Here is a 21,723-nt window from a genome sequence, read left to right on the forward strand (position 1 = left end):
CCGCCAGAATGGCATTTCCGACCGTTCCGGGTCCTGCCCACCACTGCAGCTATGCCGCCATAAGAATTCTCTAACCACTAGCGATCACAGCATTGCCAGTGGTTTCCCTGTTTCTTTTTTTTATTTATTATTTTGTCAAGCATGTATGAGATAACAGATATAGGTATAAACATGGTTATTAATACAGTGATACCTCGTCTTACAAACCCCTCGTCATACAAACTTTTCGAGATACAAACCCGGGATTTAAGATTATTTTGCCTCTTCTTACAAACTATTTTCACCTTACAAACCCACCACCGCCACTGGGATGCCCCGCCTCCGGACTTCCGTTGCCAGTGAAGCACCCGTTTTTGCGCTGCTGGGATTCCCCTGAGGCTCCCCTCCATGGGAAACCCCACCTCCAGACTTCCATGTTTTTGTGATGTTGCAGGGGAATCCCAGCAGGGGAATCCCAGCAGCACAAAAACGGCGCTTCGCTGGCAACGGAAGTCCGGGGGTGGAATTTCCCAGCGAGGGGAGCCTCAGTGAAATCACAGCATCGCAAAAACACAAGAGGTCTGGAGGTGGGGTTTCGAGGACTTTGGTGTTTTTGCGATGCTGTGATTTCACTGATGCTCCCTTTGCTAGGAAACCCCACCGCTGGACTTCCGTTGCCAGCGAAGCGCTCGTTTTTGCGATACTGGGATTCCCCTGCTGGGATTTCCCTGCAGCATCGCAAAAACACGGAAGTCCAGAGGTGGGATTTCCCATGGAGGGGAGCCTCAGGGGATCCCAGCAGTGCAAAAACGGGTGCTTCGGCTGGCAAAAGGGGGGAATTTTGGGCTTGCACGCATTAATCGCTTTTCCATTGATTCCTATGGGAAACATTGTTTCGTCTTACAAACTTTTCACCTTAAGAACCTCCTCCCAGAACCAATTAAGTTTGTAAGACAATGTATCACTGTACATGAAATGGACACAAATAAAAGGGATCATTTGGACAGGCCTGGTAGGCACATTGGTGCAATTATGCACGCCCCTTAGACTTCTTAGGAATGGGGTGAGGCCGACAGTAGACAGCCCAAGGTTAAAGCTTTTGTGGTTTGGGGAATGTTGTGGTTGGCTCTGGGCCAGCTCCTGCAGCTGCGGCCTTTGATGTTGATCTATGGGAATCTGCGGTTTATCAGAGACCTGTTTTGTTGCCAGCTGAATCAGAGGCAGACAGTGGGGGAGAGGAGACAGATAGGGAGATGGGTGCAGCCAGCCCACCAGTCAGTGCTCCAATTAGGGAATCTTCAGACTCGGAAGAAGACCCACTTGTGGATACCCATGTGCGCAGGCTTGTGGCACAAAGGGAACAGTTGCGCAGGCATTTCAGAAGATAGGAGAGTACATCTATTCAAGGGGTAATATGCTAATGAGTTAATGATAAATAAGGGCTTTGGGAAGCGTGGGCTATGGGCGTTTATCAGTTTTGGAAAGAGAAAATTCTGAAGATTGCAACAGCGTAGCAAGCTCATTGTGTTCAAGGACTTTGTATATTTCATTGTCAAAGAGCTTTGAGGACTTTTGGTGTTTGCTCTGTGTGGATTTACAGCTGGTTGTGTGTTTGAAACTTATTCTGAACTTACTAGGGGCTAATTGCTAATAGTCCGGCATAACAGGGAAGAAACCACAGAATCAGGTAGTGCATTCCAGGCATTAACTCTGTTATTGCAGTCATATTTTCTGCAATCAAGTATGGGGCAGTTTACCATAAGTTATATGTATTGTGTGCTTTTATATAGATTTGGTTGAAGCTGAAATATTAATTAACAAGAATGATGTTGTAGCAGGTGATTTTATGTACTATGCTTGGGTTGGAATTGAAGACAGCAAAGTTCTAACTTCCCCTCTGTGAATGGGGGCCAAGGCTCCACCATGAAGACTTTGGACTGCCTCTCCTGCCTGAATCCAACAGGGAGAGTTTCCCTTCTCATCTGCAGAACAAATAGCACACACGCAGCAGCAGTAGGAGCTTGCTCTGACTTACCCTGGTCTGAACTGCTGGAGCTGTCCCCACTTCCTGGAAAAGAAAAGAAAGAAAAAAAGATGGTGAAAAGCTCAGCTCTTTCTGACTCCAGCTCCCTCCCTCCTTCCTTTTCTCACTCTCTCTCTCTCACACAATCGAAGATTCACAAATACATGGAGAGAGTTTGGACCAAATTGCTTTGGCTAAAACGCATCATAAATAATTCTTAAAATCCATATGTACATCATCCAAAGCCAGAAGGCAGAGCTGACGTAAAAAGATACACATGGATCCAGAGTTTCTTTTTGTAATCAGTTCTTACTTAGAGAGCCTTTGTGATGGGAGACCAAGAGGAGATCCAGCTGGCATCCCTCAAAGCTCCTTTTTTCTCAAAATGCCCTCCTTTTAAGGCCTAATTTCATGGAGCTTTTGACTCTCATTTGGCCAAGCCTTTCCCTTCTGCCTACTTAGGAAAAAGAGCATGTTCTCAGTCAGAGGGACCTTCCACCAGCTGGATCTTCTCACCTTCTTCAAGGTTCTTTCTCCCAGATGTTTCTCCCTGAGGACTTCAAAAACAGCCTGGCTGTAATGAAGAAGGGGCTCATCTTCTCTCTCTCTCTCTCTCTCTCTCTCTCTCTCACACACACACACACACACACACACACACACACACACCTCAACTGATGGAGCCTTTGGTCCCTGCTCTAAGTTGGAGATTACATGGAAAGAGGACAATTCACTCACTTAATGCTGCTTTGTAGCCATCCTGACGTTTCTCTGCAAGGAAAAATAATCAGTGAAAGCTTGAAAGAATCCACCAGAGATCATCCAAACTCTCCCTCAGTAGGAGGAAGAACCCCAGGAGATATTTCACAGTCGCTTTGTCTCATTTATAAAGACAGAAAGATCTTCAAAATACAGATGTATCTCCTGATTCGCCCCAAGAGAGACCTGCTGCCTCCGAGATGGAGGGAGGGGAATTGGGGGAAGCAGCTGGGAGGGGAGGGAGGTTCCCATGGAAATCCTTCTCTGCTGCTCTTTGATCAAAGCCTTTGAGAGGGACAAAGGAACTGGGATGCCTCTTCCCAACTCAGAAGAACCTCAGACTCAGCTGAACCGAGACTGGAGTCCCAGCAAGAGGCTGGGACAACAGGACAGAAGGAGGCCCAGAAGGAGCTCCCCAAAGGGAAAGACTTGGGGGGAAGCTCCCCATCTTCCTTCCATCATCCCCCCCAAAAGGATACTTACTGATGAATACCACAATCCTAGCAATCACACCCACCACAACCAGAACAGCCACAACAAAGCCGATGATGAGCCCAAGATTGGATTTTGAATCGGTGAATTCTGAATTGGGAGAAAGAGCAATTAAATTTGATTATTTCCTGTATCATGGTGACAATCATCAATAAAAAATTTCAATTTGAGTTTTGTAACTTTGGAAATCCAGTGTACATTAGAAAAACATCTGAGCATATGCAGAGTTCCTTGAGAAACGGCTTTTTTCCTTGGGTTTTATGCTGAGCCTCAGGAATTGACATATCGTATCATAAAATAATGTGCAACCTCTTTCTTAGAGCAGCAACACAAAGTGACCTTTTGACCATTATAGAAGGAAACCCTGTTAGTCTCTGATGGGAAAAAGCTCAGACTTGGGAGCCTCTTTTCTGACTCCTGATGTCCATCAGTCCAGCCAAAATTTGCCTTCAGAAAAGGGGCTACCAGACTCCTCCTGATTCTGCCACTTTAGAAATTCTAAACAAAAGCAAATCTATTTCTGGTGCTCAGTGTAATTGCTGCTTTTCTGCTGGAGGCAAGAAACAAGGAAGACCTAAGAGAGGATCTAAGGGCATTTCATCAGGATCGGACAAGTATTATGATGGGATTCTGTAGTTTCCTTAATATCACGTGAAGTCAGTTCTATGGCCTGATCCCTACAGCTTCGCCAACCTCAAACACGATAAATGAAATTAAAGCTCGGGTATGTTCACATCTGGACACACCTGGGGCCAGATTTGTCTCCCACCCCCCTCCAGGCTGCCAAAGAGCCCGGCCTTTCCCTCCCTGCAGCCTCTCACCCTTCAGCTCCAAGTCCAGAGGATCCTGCAGGCCGTCGTGCTCCACGTGGCACCGATAGCGGCCCCTCTCTTTGGGGTCGATCTGGATGCTGATCCAGTAGTAGTAAGTCCCATCCACGTTGGGGGTCAGAAACCCATGGAAGGTGTCCTGCAGCCAGACCTCCCCATCCCTCGTCCAGTAGGCATCGATCTCCCTGGGATAGAAGCCGTGGACCCGGCAGATGTGCGTCTCCATCCCATCCTCCACCTCCGTCCTGCTGCTCATCGTCACCATTGGAGGCTCTGCGGAAACACCGGAATTGACTCTGAGCCCCTCCAGAGACTGAAAGGTGGGTGAGAAAATCAGGGGCAGGAAACTCTCCCCCTATTTCCCCCTCCACACCTGAAGCATCTCAAGGGGTTTTGGGAAATGCTCCGAATCTGGAAAACACTCAACCACAAGAACTCCTGATTTTGAGTCCTTCCCAGGGACTCAGCCTGAAAAACCTCCGGCAGCAAATTGAGGGTCCAAGGAAATTCCTCTCTGTCTGCTTTGAACTCTGGCTGATCTTGGGCTGCTCCCTTCAGGGGAGGGAGAGTGGAGATGGTCTCTTAAGGTCCCTCTCAAAACAGCCACAACACAGACGATTCTCTCTACTTTCTGCATCCTCTTCTGCTCCCCTGAATCTGAGGCTGCTCCAGGCCTCTTTCCAAGGGACACAACCCCAATTTTAAGGGGAAGAGAGATCAAAGGGAATCTCACACTGATCAATTTGGAAAAGGGATCTTGTCTTTGAAAAGGGGGGGGGGCAGAGAGAGAATGATGTCAATGGGAAGAGAGAATGGGTCCTCTTCCCCAGGCAGGGAGGGACTTTTGGCAATCATCAAGGGGTAGACTGGTGGGGAGGGGTGTTCTACATGGTAAATTAATTTAAAAATCGTAGGAAAAGATTATAATGTGAGTCCCCGACTTTATAAGGGGGTATTTCTGAAGGTGGGGAGGGTGTTTTGAGAAAGGCTCACTGAGAATCGTAGGCCCCTGTTTGACGCTTGACAGAAATTTTGCTACCCCCTGAGCCGCCTGGAAAGAAAGAAAATAAACCCTTCATCCATGGCCATGGTTGCCCGTGAGGGCATTGATAATGTCTTCTTAATGGTAGAAGTGGAGTCCTCTAGTGGTGGGGGTGGAAGATGCACCATCAGATGCGAGTCCACGGAGAGGGGCGGCATACAAATCCAATAAATAAATAAATAAATAAATAAATAAGGCAGGGAGGAAGCCCCCTATGGGATGTGGGGAGAAGCAGAGTTATTCAGAGTGAATTTCTTGCCTGACCCACCCAGACACCTGCCAGGCAGAGGCTGCATTTCCTGGTCCACTGAATGGCTGCCTGGTAGTGAGAACCAATCAGGGCTTCCCGTGTCCTGGAAAGAGGCTGGAAGTGGGGGGGGGAGGATTCCCACCAGGGCAAACAGGTTGCAGACCAGGGACTCAAAGGGGCTGAATGTGTCCAAGAGATCCGGCCATAAAGGAGGAAAGTCCAGTCTCCATTCATATGCTCACCTGTCCTCAGCAGCATCTCATTCCCATAGGACAGGTACTTCTTTATCCAGTCAAAACATTCCTTCTCTAGGTAGGCCTTCAAATACAGATTGCTTCTTGTTAAACCATCCCATTTCTTCTGGGTGATCTGGGCTTGGGGGTCAGGAGCCACCCAAGTGAGGGTCTCCTTGTCGAAGGTGAGGAAGGTCCTCCCATCATAGCTAAACTGCTCAAACCCTCGTTTGCTCCCGTCTCTCCGGAGCTCACAGCCATACATCCTCTGCCATGTGTGCAGGCCTGAAAGACAAGACAGAAGGATGGTTTCCATAGTCCTGAAGATAGACATAGCTGCCCCCCTTCTTGCAGGGACTTTGATAGAGGCACTGACACCCCCATTTCCTCCCTAGAGTTCAAGGGAAAGGAAGCCCCCATCACTAACCTCCCTTCCCAGGAAAAGGGAATCTGGAAAAACAGCAGGGGATCCCAAGGGAGACGGAGAGAAGGAGGAGTGGAAAAAGAAACAGAGGGACGGAGATCCTTCCATCTTTCTCTCTGCTGTTCCTCTGGGGGGAAAGGAAGGGATCCCAGAGAGGGAACAGGAGCCTGGATCTGCGGCTGCAAAGAAGGACTGAGAATCTGGTGGTTGATCTACATAGAAGCTTGCAGGGATCTCTGTGACCATAAATCTTGGTCCATTTTTCACATCAAGTCACGAGGGCCGGTTCCCACTTTGGGCTAACCAGAAACAAACCATGGTTTAGTGCAATGTAGGAATGAAGACTTGAAGGGCCACAAAGGAATATTTTCCTCAGAAACAGCAGCAAGTGGCCCAGTATGATCTGGACACTCGAAGGGTTATTGGCCTTTGAAATGAGTTTGAATTTCACAGTTTTTGCAAGGCCCTGGAGAAGATACTTAGACTTCAAGTGACCAGATTCTTGGATTTAAAACAAATGTGAACGTTTGAAAAAACCAAAAGGAAATCCTGAAATGTTTTTACTACTGTTTGGGCTTGAGAGTGAGGAACAACGCCAGGAACCCACAAATCTAAGGGAAAATTCACCTGGAGGTACAGTTGAATTATACTGACCAGCCTTTTAGAAACATCGAAACATAGAAGATTGACAGCAAAAAAAGACCTCCTGGTCCATCTAGTCTGCCCTTATACTATTTCCTGTATTTTATTTTAGGGTGGATACATGTTTTTCCCAGGCATGTTGATTTACCAACCACGTCTGCTGGAAGTTGGTTCCAAGCATCTACTACTATTTCAGTAAAATAATATTTTCTCACGTTGCTTCTGATCTTTCCCCCAACTAAATTCAGATTGTGCCCCCTTGTTCTTGTGTTCCCCTTCCTATTAAAAACACTTCCCTCCTGAACATTATTTAACCCTTTAACATATTTAAATCTCCCTCTTCCTGCTTGTTATACCTCTAGCTATGCAGCCAAGCATTCTTTCTTTCCCTACCACCTGACGGCACTTTTCACTCAGAAATCACTACCCCTAAATCCTTCTCTTCTGAAGTTTTTGCTAACACAGAACTACCAATACAATACAGTGATCCCCCGGGTATCGCGATCCCGATCATTGCGAACGGGCTAAATCGCGATTTTTCAGCAATTGATACCATCTCGATCGTTGCGAAACGCTATACAGGCTATATCGCGATTTTTCAAAAAAAAAAATTAAAAATACGTGCGTGGTTTTTCCCGCCCGATGACGTCATGCGTCATCACCAAACTGACGTGTAGCATTGCTGGTTGGCCGAAATCTCGGCCAATCAGCTTTGCCATTGCAATAAGTTTGCCCGACAATGGTGATACAGCAAAATTTCAGCCAATCACCGTTGTCATTGCTGATGGACAGAAATCTCGGCCAATCAGTGTTGTTTGCTCAGCTTTGCTTTGCTTGGAAACTTTTGCAACTTTTGCAGCCGTTTCTTGGAGCTTGCGTGTCTTGCATCTGTGTCTTGGATCTGTTCCTTGGATCTGTTTCTTGGAGCTCTTTGTGAAGACTTCGTGGAAGATGGCACCTAAACGTTGCACCCGGAGTGGAGCCGGCGATGCTAAAAAGACCCGGAAGATGCTGACAATCAAGGAGAAGATTGTACTTTTGGACATGCTGAAAGCGGGACGTTCTAATGTAGAGGTTGGTCGGCATTATGGGATCAACGAATCGACTGTGCGATACATTAGGAAAGATGAGAAGAAGATAAGGCAAACTTCTCTGATATCATTCAACAAGGCTGCAAAAAGAATAGTGAACCCTAGAAACAAACGCCTTATGAAGATGGAAGCTGCTTTGTCTGTGTGGGTACAAGACTGCCGCAAAAAGAGCATTGCTTTGGATACGAACACTATACGAACCAAGGCGCAGCAATTGTACAACCGTCTTGAAGACACAGAAGGAGGCGATGCAGATGAGGGAAACGCAGGTAAGGGCTGGGGTTTTTTATTCTGTCATTACATACTGTATTTAAGTGTTTTTTAAGGAAGGAGGGAGGGAGGGAGGGATGGAAGGAAGGAAGGAAGGAGGGAGGGAGAGAAGGGAAGGATGGAAGGAGGGAGGGATGGATGGAAGGAGGGAGGGAGGGATGGAAGGACTGTATGCTTTCATTCAAGTCACTTCTCTCTCCCTTTCCTGTCATTCTCTGTAGATGAAGGTGTTGTTGACTCTGATGACCCCCAGCCATCAACATCTTCTGCTTCTTCAGCCCCAGCCACATTCACAGCAAGCAAAGGGTGGTTTGACAGATTTCAACGGCGCTATGGCCTGAAAAGTGTGTCATTGCATGGAGAAGCTGCTTCAGCAGATACAGGTGCAGCTGAAAACTTTGTCCGGCGCACGTTTAAAGATCTAATTGCAGAAGGGGGCTACCTTCCAGAACAGGTGTTCAACATGGACGAAACAGGCCTGTTCTGGAAGAGGATGCCTTCACGGACTTTCTTGATGCAAGATGAAGCCAAAGCCCCTGGCTTTAAGGCCATGAAAGATCGGGTGACTTTGATCATGTGTGGGAATGCAGCAGGCTTTTTGATGAAGCCATGGCTAATTTATAAGTCACGAAATCCAAGAGCCCTCAAGAACAGAAATAAGAATGCATTGCCAGTGTACTGGATGCATAATCCTAAAGCATGGATTACAAAACCCCTCACGCGGGACTGGTTTCATCAGTGCTTCATCCCACAGGTGAAGGATTATTTGGCTGCCAAAGGACTCAATTTCAAAGTGCTTCTCCTAATGGACAATGCTGGAGGCCATGATGACCTGGCACATGAACATGATGGGGTGCAAGTCGAATTCTTGCCACCAAACACCACATCGCTTATCCAGCCGATGGATCAAGGTATTATCCGCGCATTTAAGGCACTGTACACGCGCAATTCTCTTGGAAGCATCGTGGAAGCAATGGATGCTGATCAAAACTTCACATTGAAGGCCTACTGGTGTCAGTACACAATTGCATCTTGTCTGAAGAACATTCAGAGTGCCTTAATGGATATGAAGTCACAGACAATGAATGCCTGCTGGAGGAAATTGTGGCCAGAAGTGGTGAATTATCACAGGGGATTTGCTCCCGAAGAAATTCAAGATGCTGCAGTCCAGAACTCTGTGAAGCTGGCACAGGCACTGGGTGGAGAAGGCTTCGTTGACATGACACCAGAGGAAGTCAATGGTTTGCTTGATGAGCATGGCCTACCGCTGACAGACAAAGATCTGGAGGAGCTGACCAGGTCAGCGAGTGAAGAGGAGGTAGAGGGAGCTGAAGAATCTGAGGAAGAAGAAGATGTGGCCTAACGGTTGAGCGGCTTGCAGAAATGAACAGAACTGCTGCACATCTGCAACGCATGGCGGAACTTTGGGATCCCAACATGACTCGCTCTATACACTTTAAGGCCTCCCTTGACAACACCATTGCACCATACAGAGCCATGTTAGCCAAGCAAAAGAAAACGCGCCAACAACTGCCCATAACTATGTTTGTCACGAAAACCAAGAGGTCTGCCACACCATCACCTGCAGCATCCATTGTAGACATGGTGATAGAAGAAGATCCCGATTTATCCTAGTTATGCTAACCCCCCCCAAAAAATGTAAAAATGTAAATAAATAGTTATTGTTTCTATCAGGATGACTAAGTGTGTTATTCAATGTGTACAGTACAGGTACAGGTAGAGGTACAGTACAGTACATTAAGGGGATGGGAAATGGTAATTTGTGGGTTGAAAGTGTTGGGACTGAGTGGCATAGAGAAGAATGAATGAATGACTGAGTGAATGAAATTCAAACACAGGTGAGGGCTGGGGTTTTTTATTCTGTCATTGTTTAGGTGCTTTTTACGAAAGGAAGGAGGGATGGAAGGAGGGAGGGATGGAAGGAGGACATGAGGGCCAAAAAACCTGGTTCAAATTGGACTTGAAAATCAGAAGTGTGGAAAGTGTCCTCACTGAGAGCTAGCAACTTGGGAGGGCTAAAAAACCTGGTTCAAATTGGACTGGGAAATCAGAAGTGGCAAGTGTCCTCACTGAGAGCTAGCAACTTGGGAGGGCCAAAAAACCTGGTTCAAATTGGAATGGGAAATCATAAGTGACAAGTGTTCTCACTGAGAGCTAGCAGCTTGAGAGGGCAAAAAAAAAAAAAACCAGGTTCAAATTGGAATGGGAAATGAGAAGTGACAAGTGTTCTCACTGAGAGCTAGCAGCTTGAGAGGGCAAAAAAACCCAGGTTCAAATTGGAATGGGAAATGAGAAGTGACAAGTGTTCTCACTGAGAGCTAGCAGCTTGAGAGGGCAAAAAAACCCAGGTTCAAATTGGAATGGGAAATCAGAAGTGACAAGTGTTCTCACTGAGAGCTAGCAGCTTGAGAGGGCAAAAAAAACCAGGTTCAAATCTGAATGGGAAATCATAAGTGACAAGTGTTCTCACTGAGAGCTAGCAGCTTGAGAGGGCAAAAAAACCAGGTTCAAATTGGAATGGGAAATCATAAGTGACAAGTGTTCTCACTGAGAGCTAGCAGCTTGAGAGGGCAAAAAAAACCAGGTTCAAATTGGAATGGGAAATCATAAGTGACAAGTGTTCTCACTGAGAGCTAGCAGCTTGAGAGGGCAAAAAAACCCAGGTTCAAATCTGAATGGGAAATCATAAGTGACAAGTGTTCTCACTGAGAGCTAGCAGCTTGAGAGGGCAAAAAAACCAGGTTCAAATTGGAATGGGAAATCATAAGTGACAAGTGTTCTCACTGAGAGCTAGCAGCTTGAGAGGGCAAAAAAAACCAGGTTCAAATCTGAATGGGAAATCATAAGTGACAAGTGTTCTCACTGAGAGCTAGCAGCTTGAGAGGGCAAAAAAACCCAGGTTCAAATTGGAATGGGAAATCATAAGTGACAAGTGTTCTCACTGAGAGCTAGCAGCTTGAGAGGGCAAAAAAAACCAGGTTCAAATTGGAATGGGAAATCAGAAGTGACAAGTGTCCTCACTGAGAGCTAGCAACTTGAGAGCACAAAAAAACCAGGTTAAAATTGGACTGGAGGGGGTGGCCAGCATGAAAAATAACCATTGCCAGCCTCCGAACTGCCATCGCCCCACCGTCTGCGCATGCGCGGCCTTAAAAAAAAAAAAAGATCGCGCATGCACAGATGGTGTTTTTACTTCCGCAGCGCTACTTCGCGAAAAACCGATCATTGCGAGGGGTCCTGGAACGGAACCCTCGCAATAATCGGGGAGGATTCCTTTTTCCCAAGTGCATTATTTTACATTTGGAAACATTAAACTGCAGTTTCCATTGCTTTGACCATTTATCTAGTAAAGCTAAATTGTTTGCCTTATTATAGATGCCTCCAGGAATATCAACCCTATTGCACACTTTAGAGTCATCGGCAAATAGGCAAACCTTCCCTACCAAACCTTCCTCTATGTCACTCACAAATATATTAAAAAGAATAGGACCCAGAACAGACCCTTGTGGCACACCACTTGTAACCTGTCTCTGCTCAGAATACTCGCCATTAATAACAACCCTCTGATGTCTACGCTTCAGCCAGCTGCAAATCCACTGAACTATCCAGGGATTAAGTCCAATCTTCACTGATTTATCTATCAGCTCTTTATGTGGAACTGTATCAAAGGTTTTGCTGAAGTCCAAATAGGCAATATCCACGGCACCACCTTCAACCAACACCTTCGTAACATAGTCAAAGAAATCAATGAGATTAGTCTGACATGATTTGCCTTCAGTAAAGCCACGCTGGTTTGGGTCCAATAAGTTATTGGTTTTTAGGTGCTTATTTATCCTCTTTTTGAGTGGAGTCTCCATCATTTTAACTATAACTGATGTCAAGCTAACTGGCCTGTAGTTACCAGCTTCTTCTCTACTGCCCTTCTTGTGGATAGGCACAACACTGGCCATACTCCAATCATCATGAACATCTCCTATTAAAAGGGATTGGTTTGTATGCAAACCCAGAGAGTCTCCAGTTCTTACATGTATTTTGAATTAGTGTTGCTTTTAGACTTTCCTTAACATAAATGGCTACTCCACCTCCCCTTCTCTCTATCTTTCCTATACAATGTATATCCTGGTATGGATATTTCCCATTCATTGGAGTACTTAAACCATGTCTCAGTTATGGCAACCAGATCCAAATTATCTCTAGATATTAAGGTCACTAACTCACAGAGCTTTTTGCTCAAGCTTCGAGCATTTGTGCAGATTACACAAAGAACATTATTTTCATTATTTGTTTGCCCCTTATGATCAACAACTACATCTATTTTATTTACAGCTCCCTTTTCATAAACTTCAACAAACTGATTTATCCTCATTGGTCGGGGACAGAAATCATCCACATCAGTTATAAACATATAAAAAAGAGTTTTTAAAAGATGTGGAAGCAGCCTTTCCCTTTGAAGGGACTCCCCCTTTCTCCCCCCTCTGGTTCCTGGGTGGGGTGGGTTTTTATTTATTTATTTGGATTTACAGTAATACCTCATGATACGAACTTAATTGGTGCAAGGAGGAGGTTCGTAAGACGAAAGGTTCGTAAGACGAAACATTGTTTCCCATAGGAAACAATGTAAAGTCAATTAATCCGTGCAACCAAAAAAACCCCCCCCAAAAAACGGCTTTCCGGCTGTTTTAAAAGGTCGCAGCCGGCCTGGGGGGCTTGCCAGCACCCCCCCCCGCACCCGGGTTCGGGGTGCGGGGGGGTGCTGGCAAGCCCCCCAGGCCGGCTGCGACCTTTTAAAACACCCACGCTCTTCCCTCACCCCCGCCCCCGCAAGGCATCGCAGCGACAAGCAGGTTTTTCCAACGTGGGTCTTATGCGCCCGAGCCGCGTTTCCCCCCACGTCCGGGCCCACGCACCTGTTCCAGCGGGCTATTTTCCGCCGGTAGTAACGCAGCGCCTCCTGCCCGTTGAGCAGCTTCTCGGCCGGCCTCTCGGGGGTGCTGTAGAGCGGGTGCGCGAATAGCCTCCTCAGCTTGGAGTGGGGGGGCCTGGCTGCTCAGGTTGGCGGGTGGCCGAGTCCGGAGCTTTGGACCGGCGGCGACGGCGGCTTCTTCGGCGGGGCAGGAGCAGCGGGGCTCAGCCGTCTCCGTGGCCGGACCGAGGCGCCGCCTCATTTGGGGCCAGAGGTGGAAGTAGAAATCGGCGCTGAGCAGCGCCCCGAGAAGCAGCAGAATGAGCAGCCGGTCGCGCCGGGTCCCCAGCATGGTCAGTGCCGGCGGCTGGGCGAGAAGCAGGCCGGGCGCGAAGGCAGCGGCGCACGGGCGATGCCGGGCCGTGGGTGGGAAAGGAAGGCGAGCCACGCGCCTGTTTGGCCGCGAGAGCCCGGGCGAGTCCCGGCAGGGCCTCTGCCCCGCTACCGCCGCAGGAGCAGGTGGGGGAAGCCGAGGCAAGGGAAGCAGCAGGCAGCGCCCCGCTTGTGGCCGAGAGGCGACCGGCTGCATCTTTACCCGGTGGCCTCTCCCGAGTAGGCAGACCGTGCCGCCTCTGGAAGGATGGACGCGTTGGGCGTTTGTTTGCATCACGTGATTGACCGGGTGAAATAAAAGATCTAAAAACCCCTTGTCTCCCCAACCCGGATTTTTAGATCTTTTATTTCACCCGGTCAATCACAAGATGCAAACAAACGCCCAACGTGTCCGAAAGCCAGAGACTTTGGCTAGAGGTCTCTCCGACGAGCTCCGGTTCTCGTCAGAGAGACCGCTTGCCAAAGTCTCTGGCTTTCGGACACGTTGGGCGTTTGTTTGCATCTTGTGATTGACCGGGTGAAATAAAAGATCTAAAAATCCCTTGTCTCCCCAACCCGGATTGAATACGGGTTGGGGAGACAAGGGATTTTTAGATCTTTTATTTCACCCAGTCAATCACGAGATGCAAACAAACGCCCAACGTGTCCGAAAGCCAGAGACTTTGGCAAGCGGTCTCTCCAACGAGAACCGGAGCTCGTCGGAGAGACCTCTAGCCAAAGTCTCTGGCTTTCGGACACGTTGGGCGTTTGTTTGCATCTCGTGATTGACCGGGTGAAATAAAAGATCTAAAAATCCGGGTTGGGGAGACAAGGGATTTTTAGATCTTTTATTTCACCCGGTCAATCACGAGATGCAAACAAACGCCCAACGTGTCCGAAAGCCAGAGACTTTGGCTAGAGGTCTCTCCGACGAGAACCGGAGCTCGCCGGAGAGACCTCTAGCCAAAGTCTCTGGCTTTCGGACACGTTGGGCGTTTGTTTGCATCTCGTGATTGACCGGGTGAAATAAAAGATCTAAAAATCCCTTGTCTCCCCAACCCGGATTGAATACGGGTTGGGGAGACAAGGGATTTTTAGATCTTTTATTTCACCCAGTCAATCACGAGATGCAAACAAACGCCCAACGTGTCCGAAAGCCAGAGACTTTGGCAAGCGGTCTCTCCGACGAGAACCGGAGCTCGTCGGAGAGACCTCTAGCCAAAGTCTCTGGCTTTCGGACACGTTGGGCGTTTGTTTGCATCTCGTGATTGACCGGGTGAAATAAAAGATCTAAAAATCCGGGTTGGGGAGACAAGGGATTTTTAGATCTTTTATTTCACCCGGTCAATCACGTGATGCAAACAAACACCCAACGCGTCCATCCTTCCAGAGGCGGCACGGTCTGCCTACTCGGGAGAGGCCACCGGGCAAAGATGCAGCCGGTCGCCTCTCGGCCACAAGCGGGGCGCTGCCTGCTGCTTCCCTTGCCTCGGCTTCCCCCACCTGCTCCTGTGGCGGCAGCGGGGCAGAGGCCCTGCCGGGACTCGCCCGGGCTCTCGCGGCCAAACAGGCGCGTGGCTCGCCTTCCTTTCCCACCCACGGCCCGGCATCGCCCGTGCGCCGCTGCCTTCGCGCCCGGCCTGCTTCTCGCCCAGCCGCCGGCGCTGACCATGTTGGGGACCCGGCGCGACCGGCTGCTCATTCTGCTGCTTCTCGGGGCGCTGCTCAGCGCCGATTTCTACTTCCACCTCTGGCCCCAAATGAGGCGGCGCCTCGGTCCCGGCCACGGAGACGGCTGAGCCCCGCTGCTCCTGCCCCGCCGAAGAAGCCGCCGTCGCCGCCGGTCCAAAGCTCCGGACTCGGGCGCCCGCCAACCTGAGCAGCCAGGCCCCCCCACTCCAAGCTGAGGAGGCTATTTGCGCACCCGCTCTACAGCACCCCCGAGAGACCGGCCGAGAAGCTGCTCAACGGGCAGGAGGCGCTGCGTTACTACCGGCGGAAAATAGCCCGCTGGAACAGGTGCGTGGGCCCGGATGTGGGGGGAAACCCGGCTCGGGCGCATAAGACCCGCGTCGGAAAAACCCGCTTGTCGCTGCGATGCCTTGCGGGGGCGGGGGTGAGGGAAGAGCGTGGGTGTTTTAAAAGGTCGCAGCCGGCCTGGGGGGCTTGCCAGCACCCCCCCACACCAGGGTTCGGGGGTTGCTGGCAAGCCCCCCAGGCCAGCTGCGACCTTTTAAAACACCCGCGCCGCTTCCCATGTGTCTCCTGGAGCCGAATGCGGAAGTTCGGCTTTGCTGTTCAGCTTCAGGCTTTGCTGTTCGGCTCCGGGAGACAGCTGCGAAGCGGCGCGGGTGTTTTAAAAGGTCGCAGTCTGCCTGGGGGGCTTCCCAGCAACCTCCCGAACCGAACCTGGGGTTCAGCAAAATTTTGCCTCGGCGTTCGGGAGGCTTCTGGGAAGCCCCGCCGCCCGGCTGTTACCTTTTAAAACAGCCGCGGGGCTTCCCAGCAGTCTCCGAACGCAGGTTCGTAACTCGAAAAAAGTTCGTAAGAAGAGGCAAAATTTTTCTGAACCCCGGGTTCGTATCACGAGTTGTTCGTAAGACGAGGGGTTCGTATCTTAAGGTACCACTGTATATGCCACCCCTCTCCGGGGACTCAAGGCGGCTTACAACATATAAAAAACAGTGCAAAATATCCTAAATCAAATTTAAGCTAAAACTAACAGTCTAAGATTCCAGTTTAATTTTAAAAGACAGTCACTATCATTCTTGCTATGGTGCCAGTCATCCAACCCATCACTCACCTTCACTCTGATTGTAGCGATTCCTCAGAGTCTCCAGATGATCTCTGAACTGCTGCTCTTCATCACGAGATATCCGAGTTTCTCTCTCCCAGTATTGGGGATCCTCCTTCCCCACCTTCTCCATCCAGGAGACTCGAGGCTGCAACGTCTGGCTGTGGCTGTCATAGTGAACGAAGACCTGACCATCCACAAACCCCACTTCGACAAAGTGGGGCAACCCCTGACTGGGGTCCGAGATGGAGGTGTAGAAATACTTCATGGAGTGGGTGGAGGCGCCTGGAAGGAATCCAGAGGGGGAGAGTTAGGGGGCCTCAGTCAAGGACCCTGATGCTCTATGGGGCACAGAAGGCCCCATTCCCAGGTCTGGAAAGAAGGAAGAAGAAGAGAAGATAAAGGGGAAGATGATGGGAGAGAGAAATAGGGTTGAAAGAGGGAGTGACCGAGAGGCAAAGGAGCATCTGGCTGTGGCTGTCATAGTGAACGAAGACCTGACCATCCACAAACCCCACTTCGACAAAGTGGGGCAACCCCTGACTGAGCTCTGAGATGCCGGTGTAGAAATGGGAGGAGGCGCCTGGAAGGAATCCAGAGGAGCAGAGTTAGGAGGGGGTTTCAGTCAAGGACCCTGATGCTACATGGGGCATGGAAGGCCCCATTTCTAGATATGGAAAAAAGAAAGAAGGAAGGAGGAATAAGAAGAGAAAATGTAGGGGGAGATGATGGAAGAGAGAGGAGAAAAAAGCTGGAAAGAGAAAGGGACCAAGAGACAAAGGAACATCTTCTGGAGGGCCTGAAGTGTTGGGGGAAGAGAGGAAAAGAAATGAAAGCAGAGACAAAGAGAGAGCAGGATCCCCAAACTTTTTGTGCTCTCCTCCAATTGTTCCCCCCCCTTCCAGCAAGACCTCCCTCCACCCCCTCCCCCTTTTGCATTGCTCAGCCTTTGCCCCAAGGAGGCTGCAGGGGCCCCACAGGAAGAAGAGGGGCTCCATCCTCAGAAGCTAAAAATGCAGAAGGAAACCCCACTTGGTCCCCCCAAGAAGGGGAAAAAAACATTCTGAGGCCCGACATGGGTTGTTAATAGGGGCAGATTTGAGGGGGGGTTATAAAATGGGGGGGAGGTATTCGGGTGAGACCGAAGTCTGTGGGATCCTTACAGGAAACCCAAACTACTTGCCTGTGAGTTATGAAGAGGCAAAGGGGGTAACGAAGGGATCAGGAATGACTCCATGTAGCCCCCCTGGATCTTCCTCCCCCCCACTCAGAAATTCCCCCTCCCATCCCAGAGTTTAGGCATCTGAACAGGAATTGGCTTTGAACCCAGGACTCAGTGGACTCACTCAACCCCACACCTTGAGCCATGGAGGCCCAGTGGTTAGAATGCAGCATTGCAGTCTAATCTACCCACAGCCAGGAGTTCAATCCTGACCTGCTCAACGTCGATTCCTTCCGAGGTTGGTAAAATGAGGACCCAGATTTTTAGGCTGACATTTTCAGCTTCTTTTAGTGGACTTGAAAACACTGTGATGTGGTGTGCAGGTAGTCCTCCAGTTCCAACAGTTGATTCAGTGACTTTTCGAAGTTACATCATCTTTGAAAAAGGTAACTTATGATCATTTTTCACACTTATGACCATTGTAGCATCCCAAAGCTAACCTCTTCAAAGCATTATTTGGCTCAGTCTTTCTAAACAGCAACGGCTCATTCCCCAAATTCCCTAATTGCATCTCAAACACTCACGACGACTTAACCCAAATAGACTTCACAGAAGACAATGATGAAAAAGCACTATGCGACCTTAAACCTTCTCTATCAATTGGGCCTAATGGTCTATGTGCATACTTCCTAAAAAAGCACTCCATAGCCATAGCTGAACCACTAAGCATAATCTTTAAAAAATCATTCAGGACCAGCTCACTACCAAAACTATGGTTGCAAGCAAAGGTCATCCCCATCTTCAAAAAAGAAGATTCCAGTCTAGTTGAAAACTGCAGACCAATCTCATTATGCTGCGTCACATGCAAAGTCATGGAATCAATCATAAACTAATCAATTACCCTCCACCTGAAACTAACAACCTGATATCTAACAAACAATTTGGTTTCAGAAAAAAATTATTTTGCAACCTGCAACTCCTTCACTGCAAAAACATATGGACTACACATCTCGATCAGGGCAAATTAATACATGCAATTTACGTTGACTTTTATAAAGCCTTCGACTCAGTGGTTCATGACAAACTACTTCTAAAACTCAAATTCTACATCATCTTAGGATCCCTCCACAGTTGGATAACTGCGTTCCTATCAAACAGACCACAAGTTGTCGAAATAGGGAGTGTCATATCTAATCCTTTTCCGGATAAGAGCGGTGTACCCCAAGGCAGCGTACTTGGACCAATACTCTTCATACTCTATATAAATGATTTTTGCGATCACATTACAAGCAACTGTGTTGTCTTTGCCGAAGATTCAACACCACCGATAACACAACTATTCTCCAAAAAGACCTTGACTTTGTGTCTGAGTGGTCAAACATCTGGAGCGGAGAGGGGCGGCATACAAATCCAATAAATAATAATAATAATAATAATAAATCTAATTATTATTATTATTGTTGTTATTAACTCCAAATCTCAACCAAAAAATGTTCTGACCTACATATTGGCAAAAAGAATCAGAACACCAAATACAAACTTAATAAACAAGACCTTACAGACAACCCTCACTCCCTAAAAGACATTAAGAATACTCATATCAAATGACCTAAGTGCCAAAGCCCTCTGCAACACATTACCAAAAAGGCTTCAAGAGTTTTTAACCTAATCCTACCTAAGCTTCTGCTCCGATAATCTCACACTACTAACCAGAGCATGCAAAACTTTTGCCAAACCAATCCTTGAATATGGCTCAAGTGTCTGGAACCCACACTGCATTTCGGATATAAACACTCTAGAAAACATCTAGAAATACTTTACTAGAAGAGCCTGCACTCACAAAAGAATACCCTACGCAACTAGACTTACAATCCTAGCTTTAGAAAGCTTAGAACTACGTCACCTTAAACACGACCTAAGCATAGCCCATAAAATCATCTGCTGCAATGTCCTTCCTGTCAACGACTACTGCAGTTTCAACCACAACAAACACGAGCACACAACAGATACAAACGTAAAGTAAACCATTCTAAACGCGACTGCAGGAAATACGACTTTAGTAAACAAGTAGTTGACTCACCACTGTTCTGTCGGGCTCTCTGGTAGAATCCTCCCAAAAATTCACAGGTACAAATTTCAGACACACACACGTTTGAAAATTCAAAACAATGTTCTTTATAATGAAAATTCACTTAACCTAAGCCCTCTTTTGATATAGCAAAGAGCACTCGTCTCCAAACAAACTGGTAATTTGTACAAGTCCCTTATCAGTTCTGTGATACTTAGCTTGCAGCTGTGAGGCAATTCACAGTCCTTCTTCTTTCACAAAGTGAAACACACACTTTGCTCTGGTTTAGTTTCAAAGCGGGGAACAATCAGCACACAAAAGGTCAAAGTCAGTAAAGCAGTCACGAAACACAACAATCAGATAATCCTCCACAATGGCCAAACCCACAGGCTGCTATTTATAGCAGCCTCACTAATTACCACAGCCCCACCCAACCACAGGTGGCCTCATTTTCTTTGATAATAATCTCTCCGTTGTTGCTGCCTATGCATCGCTCTCCGCATGCGTGGCTGTATCACTAACTCTTGTTCTGAATCCAAGGAGGAGCTAGATAATTGATCTCCTTCTGAGCTGTCTGCCACACTCTCCTCCTCCCTGTCACTCATGTCTTCTTGGTCAGAGGAGCCTTCATCAGCAGATTCCACCAGGGGGGGAGGCAAAACAGGCCTGCAGCATGTGGATGTCTCCCCCACATCCACAGTCCTTGGGGCAGGAGCTGGGTCAGAGCTAACCACAACAACCACCAGGCATTGTAGTATCATCACCTAACTCCCCAAACTTTACCCTTAGACTATCCACTGCTGATCTCTCCCGATTCCTAAGAGGCAGTAAGGGATGTGCACCAGAGTGCCTTCCGTCCCCTGTCCTAATGTTTCTCTTTTACTAGTATCATGTATATACCACCAATACATACTCGACTAAACAAATAAATAATTAAATAAAATAAATAAAGAGGGCCCAGGCAAACTTGGGGTTGGGCAAAGACAGACAGGAAGTTAAATTAACTGATGTGATCATCAGCAAACGCTGCTTTCCGACAACCTCCACTTTGGGGGAGGGAAAGAACTGCTCTTAGGGCACCCAGATACACTTATTATTTCTTTATTTCTTCGATTTTTATGCCGCCCTTCTCCTTAGACTCAGGGCAGCTTACAACATGTTAGCAGTAGCCCTTTTTAACAGAGCCAGCATATTGCCCCCACAATCCGGGTCCTCATTTTACCCACTTTGGAAGGATGGAAGGCTGAGTCCACCTTGAGCCGGTGATGAGATTTTAACCGCTGACCTACAGATCTATAGTCGGCTTCAGTGACCTGCAGTACAGCACTCTACCTGCTGCGCCACCCCGGCTCTATATATCTGGGCTTGACTGATATCTGGAGGGGCCACGTTGTCCTGTTCCCAGAAGGGCTCACCTGGGGGCGGGTGGGGGCAGAGGCAACGGAGGACCCCCAAAGCCTCAACTCTTTCGGACCGAATCTCAAAGTGGCCAGAGGGGGGGGAGGGGAAACGGACTAGAAAGAGGAAAGAGGAACGAATCAGGATTCTATTTCTGAGAATCAACTTTGTTGGGGGGGGGGGGGGAGAGAGGCAGGAACCCCCGAAGGCCCCAAAGGGACTCACCTTCACAGCTGTCCAGGAGGGCGACCGCCAGCAGCACCAGAAGCCAGAGAGGCGCATTGCGCAGAGCCATCCTGCCCCGATCCTCAACCACCACTTCCCCCTCCGGAAAAGTCGCAGGCAAACAAAGACTCGCCCCGTGTGACCAATCCAGGAAATGGCGGCGATTGGGCAAGCTCAGCCAATAGAAAAATAATGTCGCGATGTCGTCATTGTTGCTAGGCAGACGTCCAGGCGCAACCGGCCAGAGAGGAAATGAAAGTTATATCCAGGGGTTCCGCCTCTTGGGGGGGGAAGAGAGGAACAGGAGGAGGGGCTGGGAGAAGCGAGCAGATTCCCTGGGCCTGGGGGGAGAGGCTCAGGAAAGGGGGAGGGGAGACCCTCGCAGTGGGGGATCAGGTGGAGCTGCCAAAAAGCAACGCAGTCTTGTTGTCAACAGAGGAGCAACAACATCAAAAGAAGCCGAGAAAGGATCATCCTGGTTTCTCCTGCACTAGTGAGGCTCCTCTTTGCCTGCTGGTCCAGTTCTGGTCTCCACGATCCCCAAAAGATGCTGAGACCCTGGAAAGAGTGCAGAGAGGAGCAACAAAGACGACGAAGGAAAGTTGAATGGGATGGAGAACCATTGAGAGAACTAGGGAGGCCAGCCTATCCAACAGAAGAATTTGTGTGTGTGTGTGTGTGGGAGGGTGTTTGTGTCATAATAACTGTCTCCCAGCACTTGAGGGGCTTCCCCTGAGAAGAAGGGATC

At 48.5% G+C, this 21,723-nt stretch overlaps 3 protein-coding genes across 4 annotated transcripts in view; 1 reads left to right on the forward strand and 2 right to left on the reverse strand.

Annotated features, from left to right (window-relative positions):
• Positions 1-9,726, forward strand: part of LOC139159716 (tigger transposable element-derived protein 1-like) — a 23,251-nt gene extending 13,525 nt beyond the window's left edge. For both annotated transcript variants that reach the window (XM_070737060.1, XM_070737059.1), the window contains one exon: positions 8,254-9,726. In XM_070737060.1, coding sequence (XP_070593161.1) covers positions 8,254-9,395 — 1,142 coding nt within the window. In that variant the 3' untranslated portion in view covers positions 9,396-9,726. The remainder of the gene's footprint in view (positions 1-8,253) is intronic.
• The window catches only part of LOC139159733 (major histocompatibility complex class I-related gene protein-like), a 24,473-nt gene extending 3,345 nt beyond the window's left edge, over positions 1-21,128 (reverse strand). The window contains exons 1-7 of the mRNA XM_070737093.1: positions 20,976-21,128; positions 16,132-16,407; positions 5,615-5,890; positions 4,072-4,353; positions 3,242-3,340; positions 2,738-2,770; positions 2,015-2,047 (exon numbers count right to left, since the gene is read on the reverse strand). Of these exons, the coding sequence (XP_070593194.1) occupies positions 2,015-2,047; positions 2,738-2,770; positions 3,242-3,340; positions 4,072-4,353; positions 5,615-5,890; positions 16,132-16,407; positions 20,976-21,045 (1,069 nt within the window). The 5' untranslated portion in view covers positions 21,046-21,128. The remainder of the gene's footprint in view (positions 1-2,014; positions 2,048-2,737; positions 2,771-3,241; positions 3,341-4,071; positions 4,354-5,614; positions 5,891-16,131; positions 16,408-20,975) is intronic.
• Positions 1-21,723, reverse strand: part of LOC139159726 (class I histocompatibility antigen, F10 alpha chain-like) — an 80,220-nt gene that overhangs the window by 3,345 nt on the left and 55,152 nt on the right. The gene's annotated exons all lie outside the window — the stretch shown is intronic.

This window comes from Erythrolamprus reginae, chromosome 2 (assembly GCF_031021105.1).
Source record: "Erythrolamprus reginae isolate rEryReg1 chromosome 2, rEryReg1.hap1, whole genome shotgun sequence".
In the NCBI taxonomy this organism is placed as follows: domain Eukaryota; kingdom Metazoa; phylum Chordata; class Lepidosauria; order Squamata; family Dipsadidae; genus Erythrolamprus; species Erythrolamprus reginae.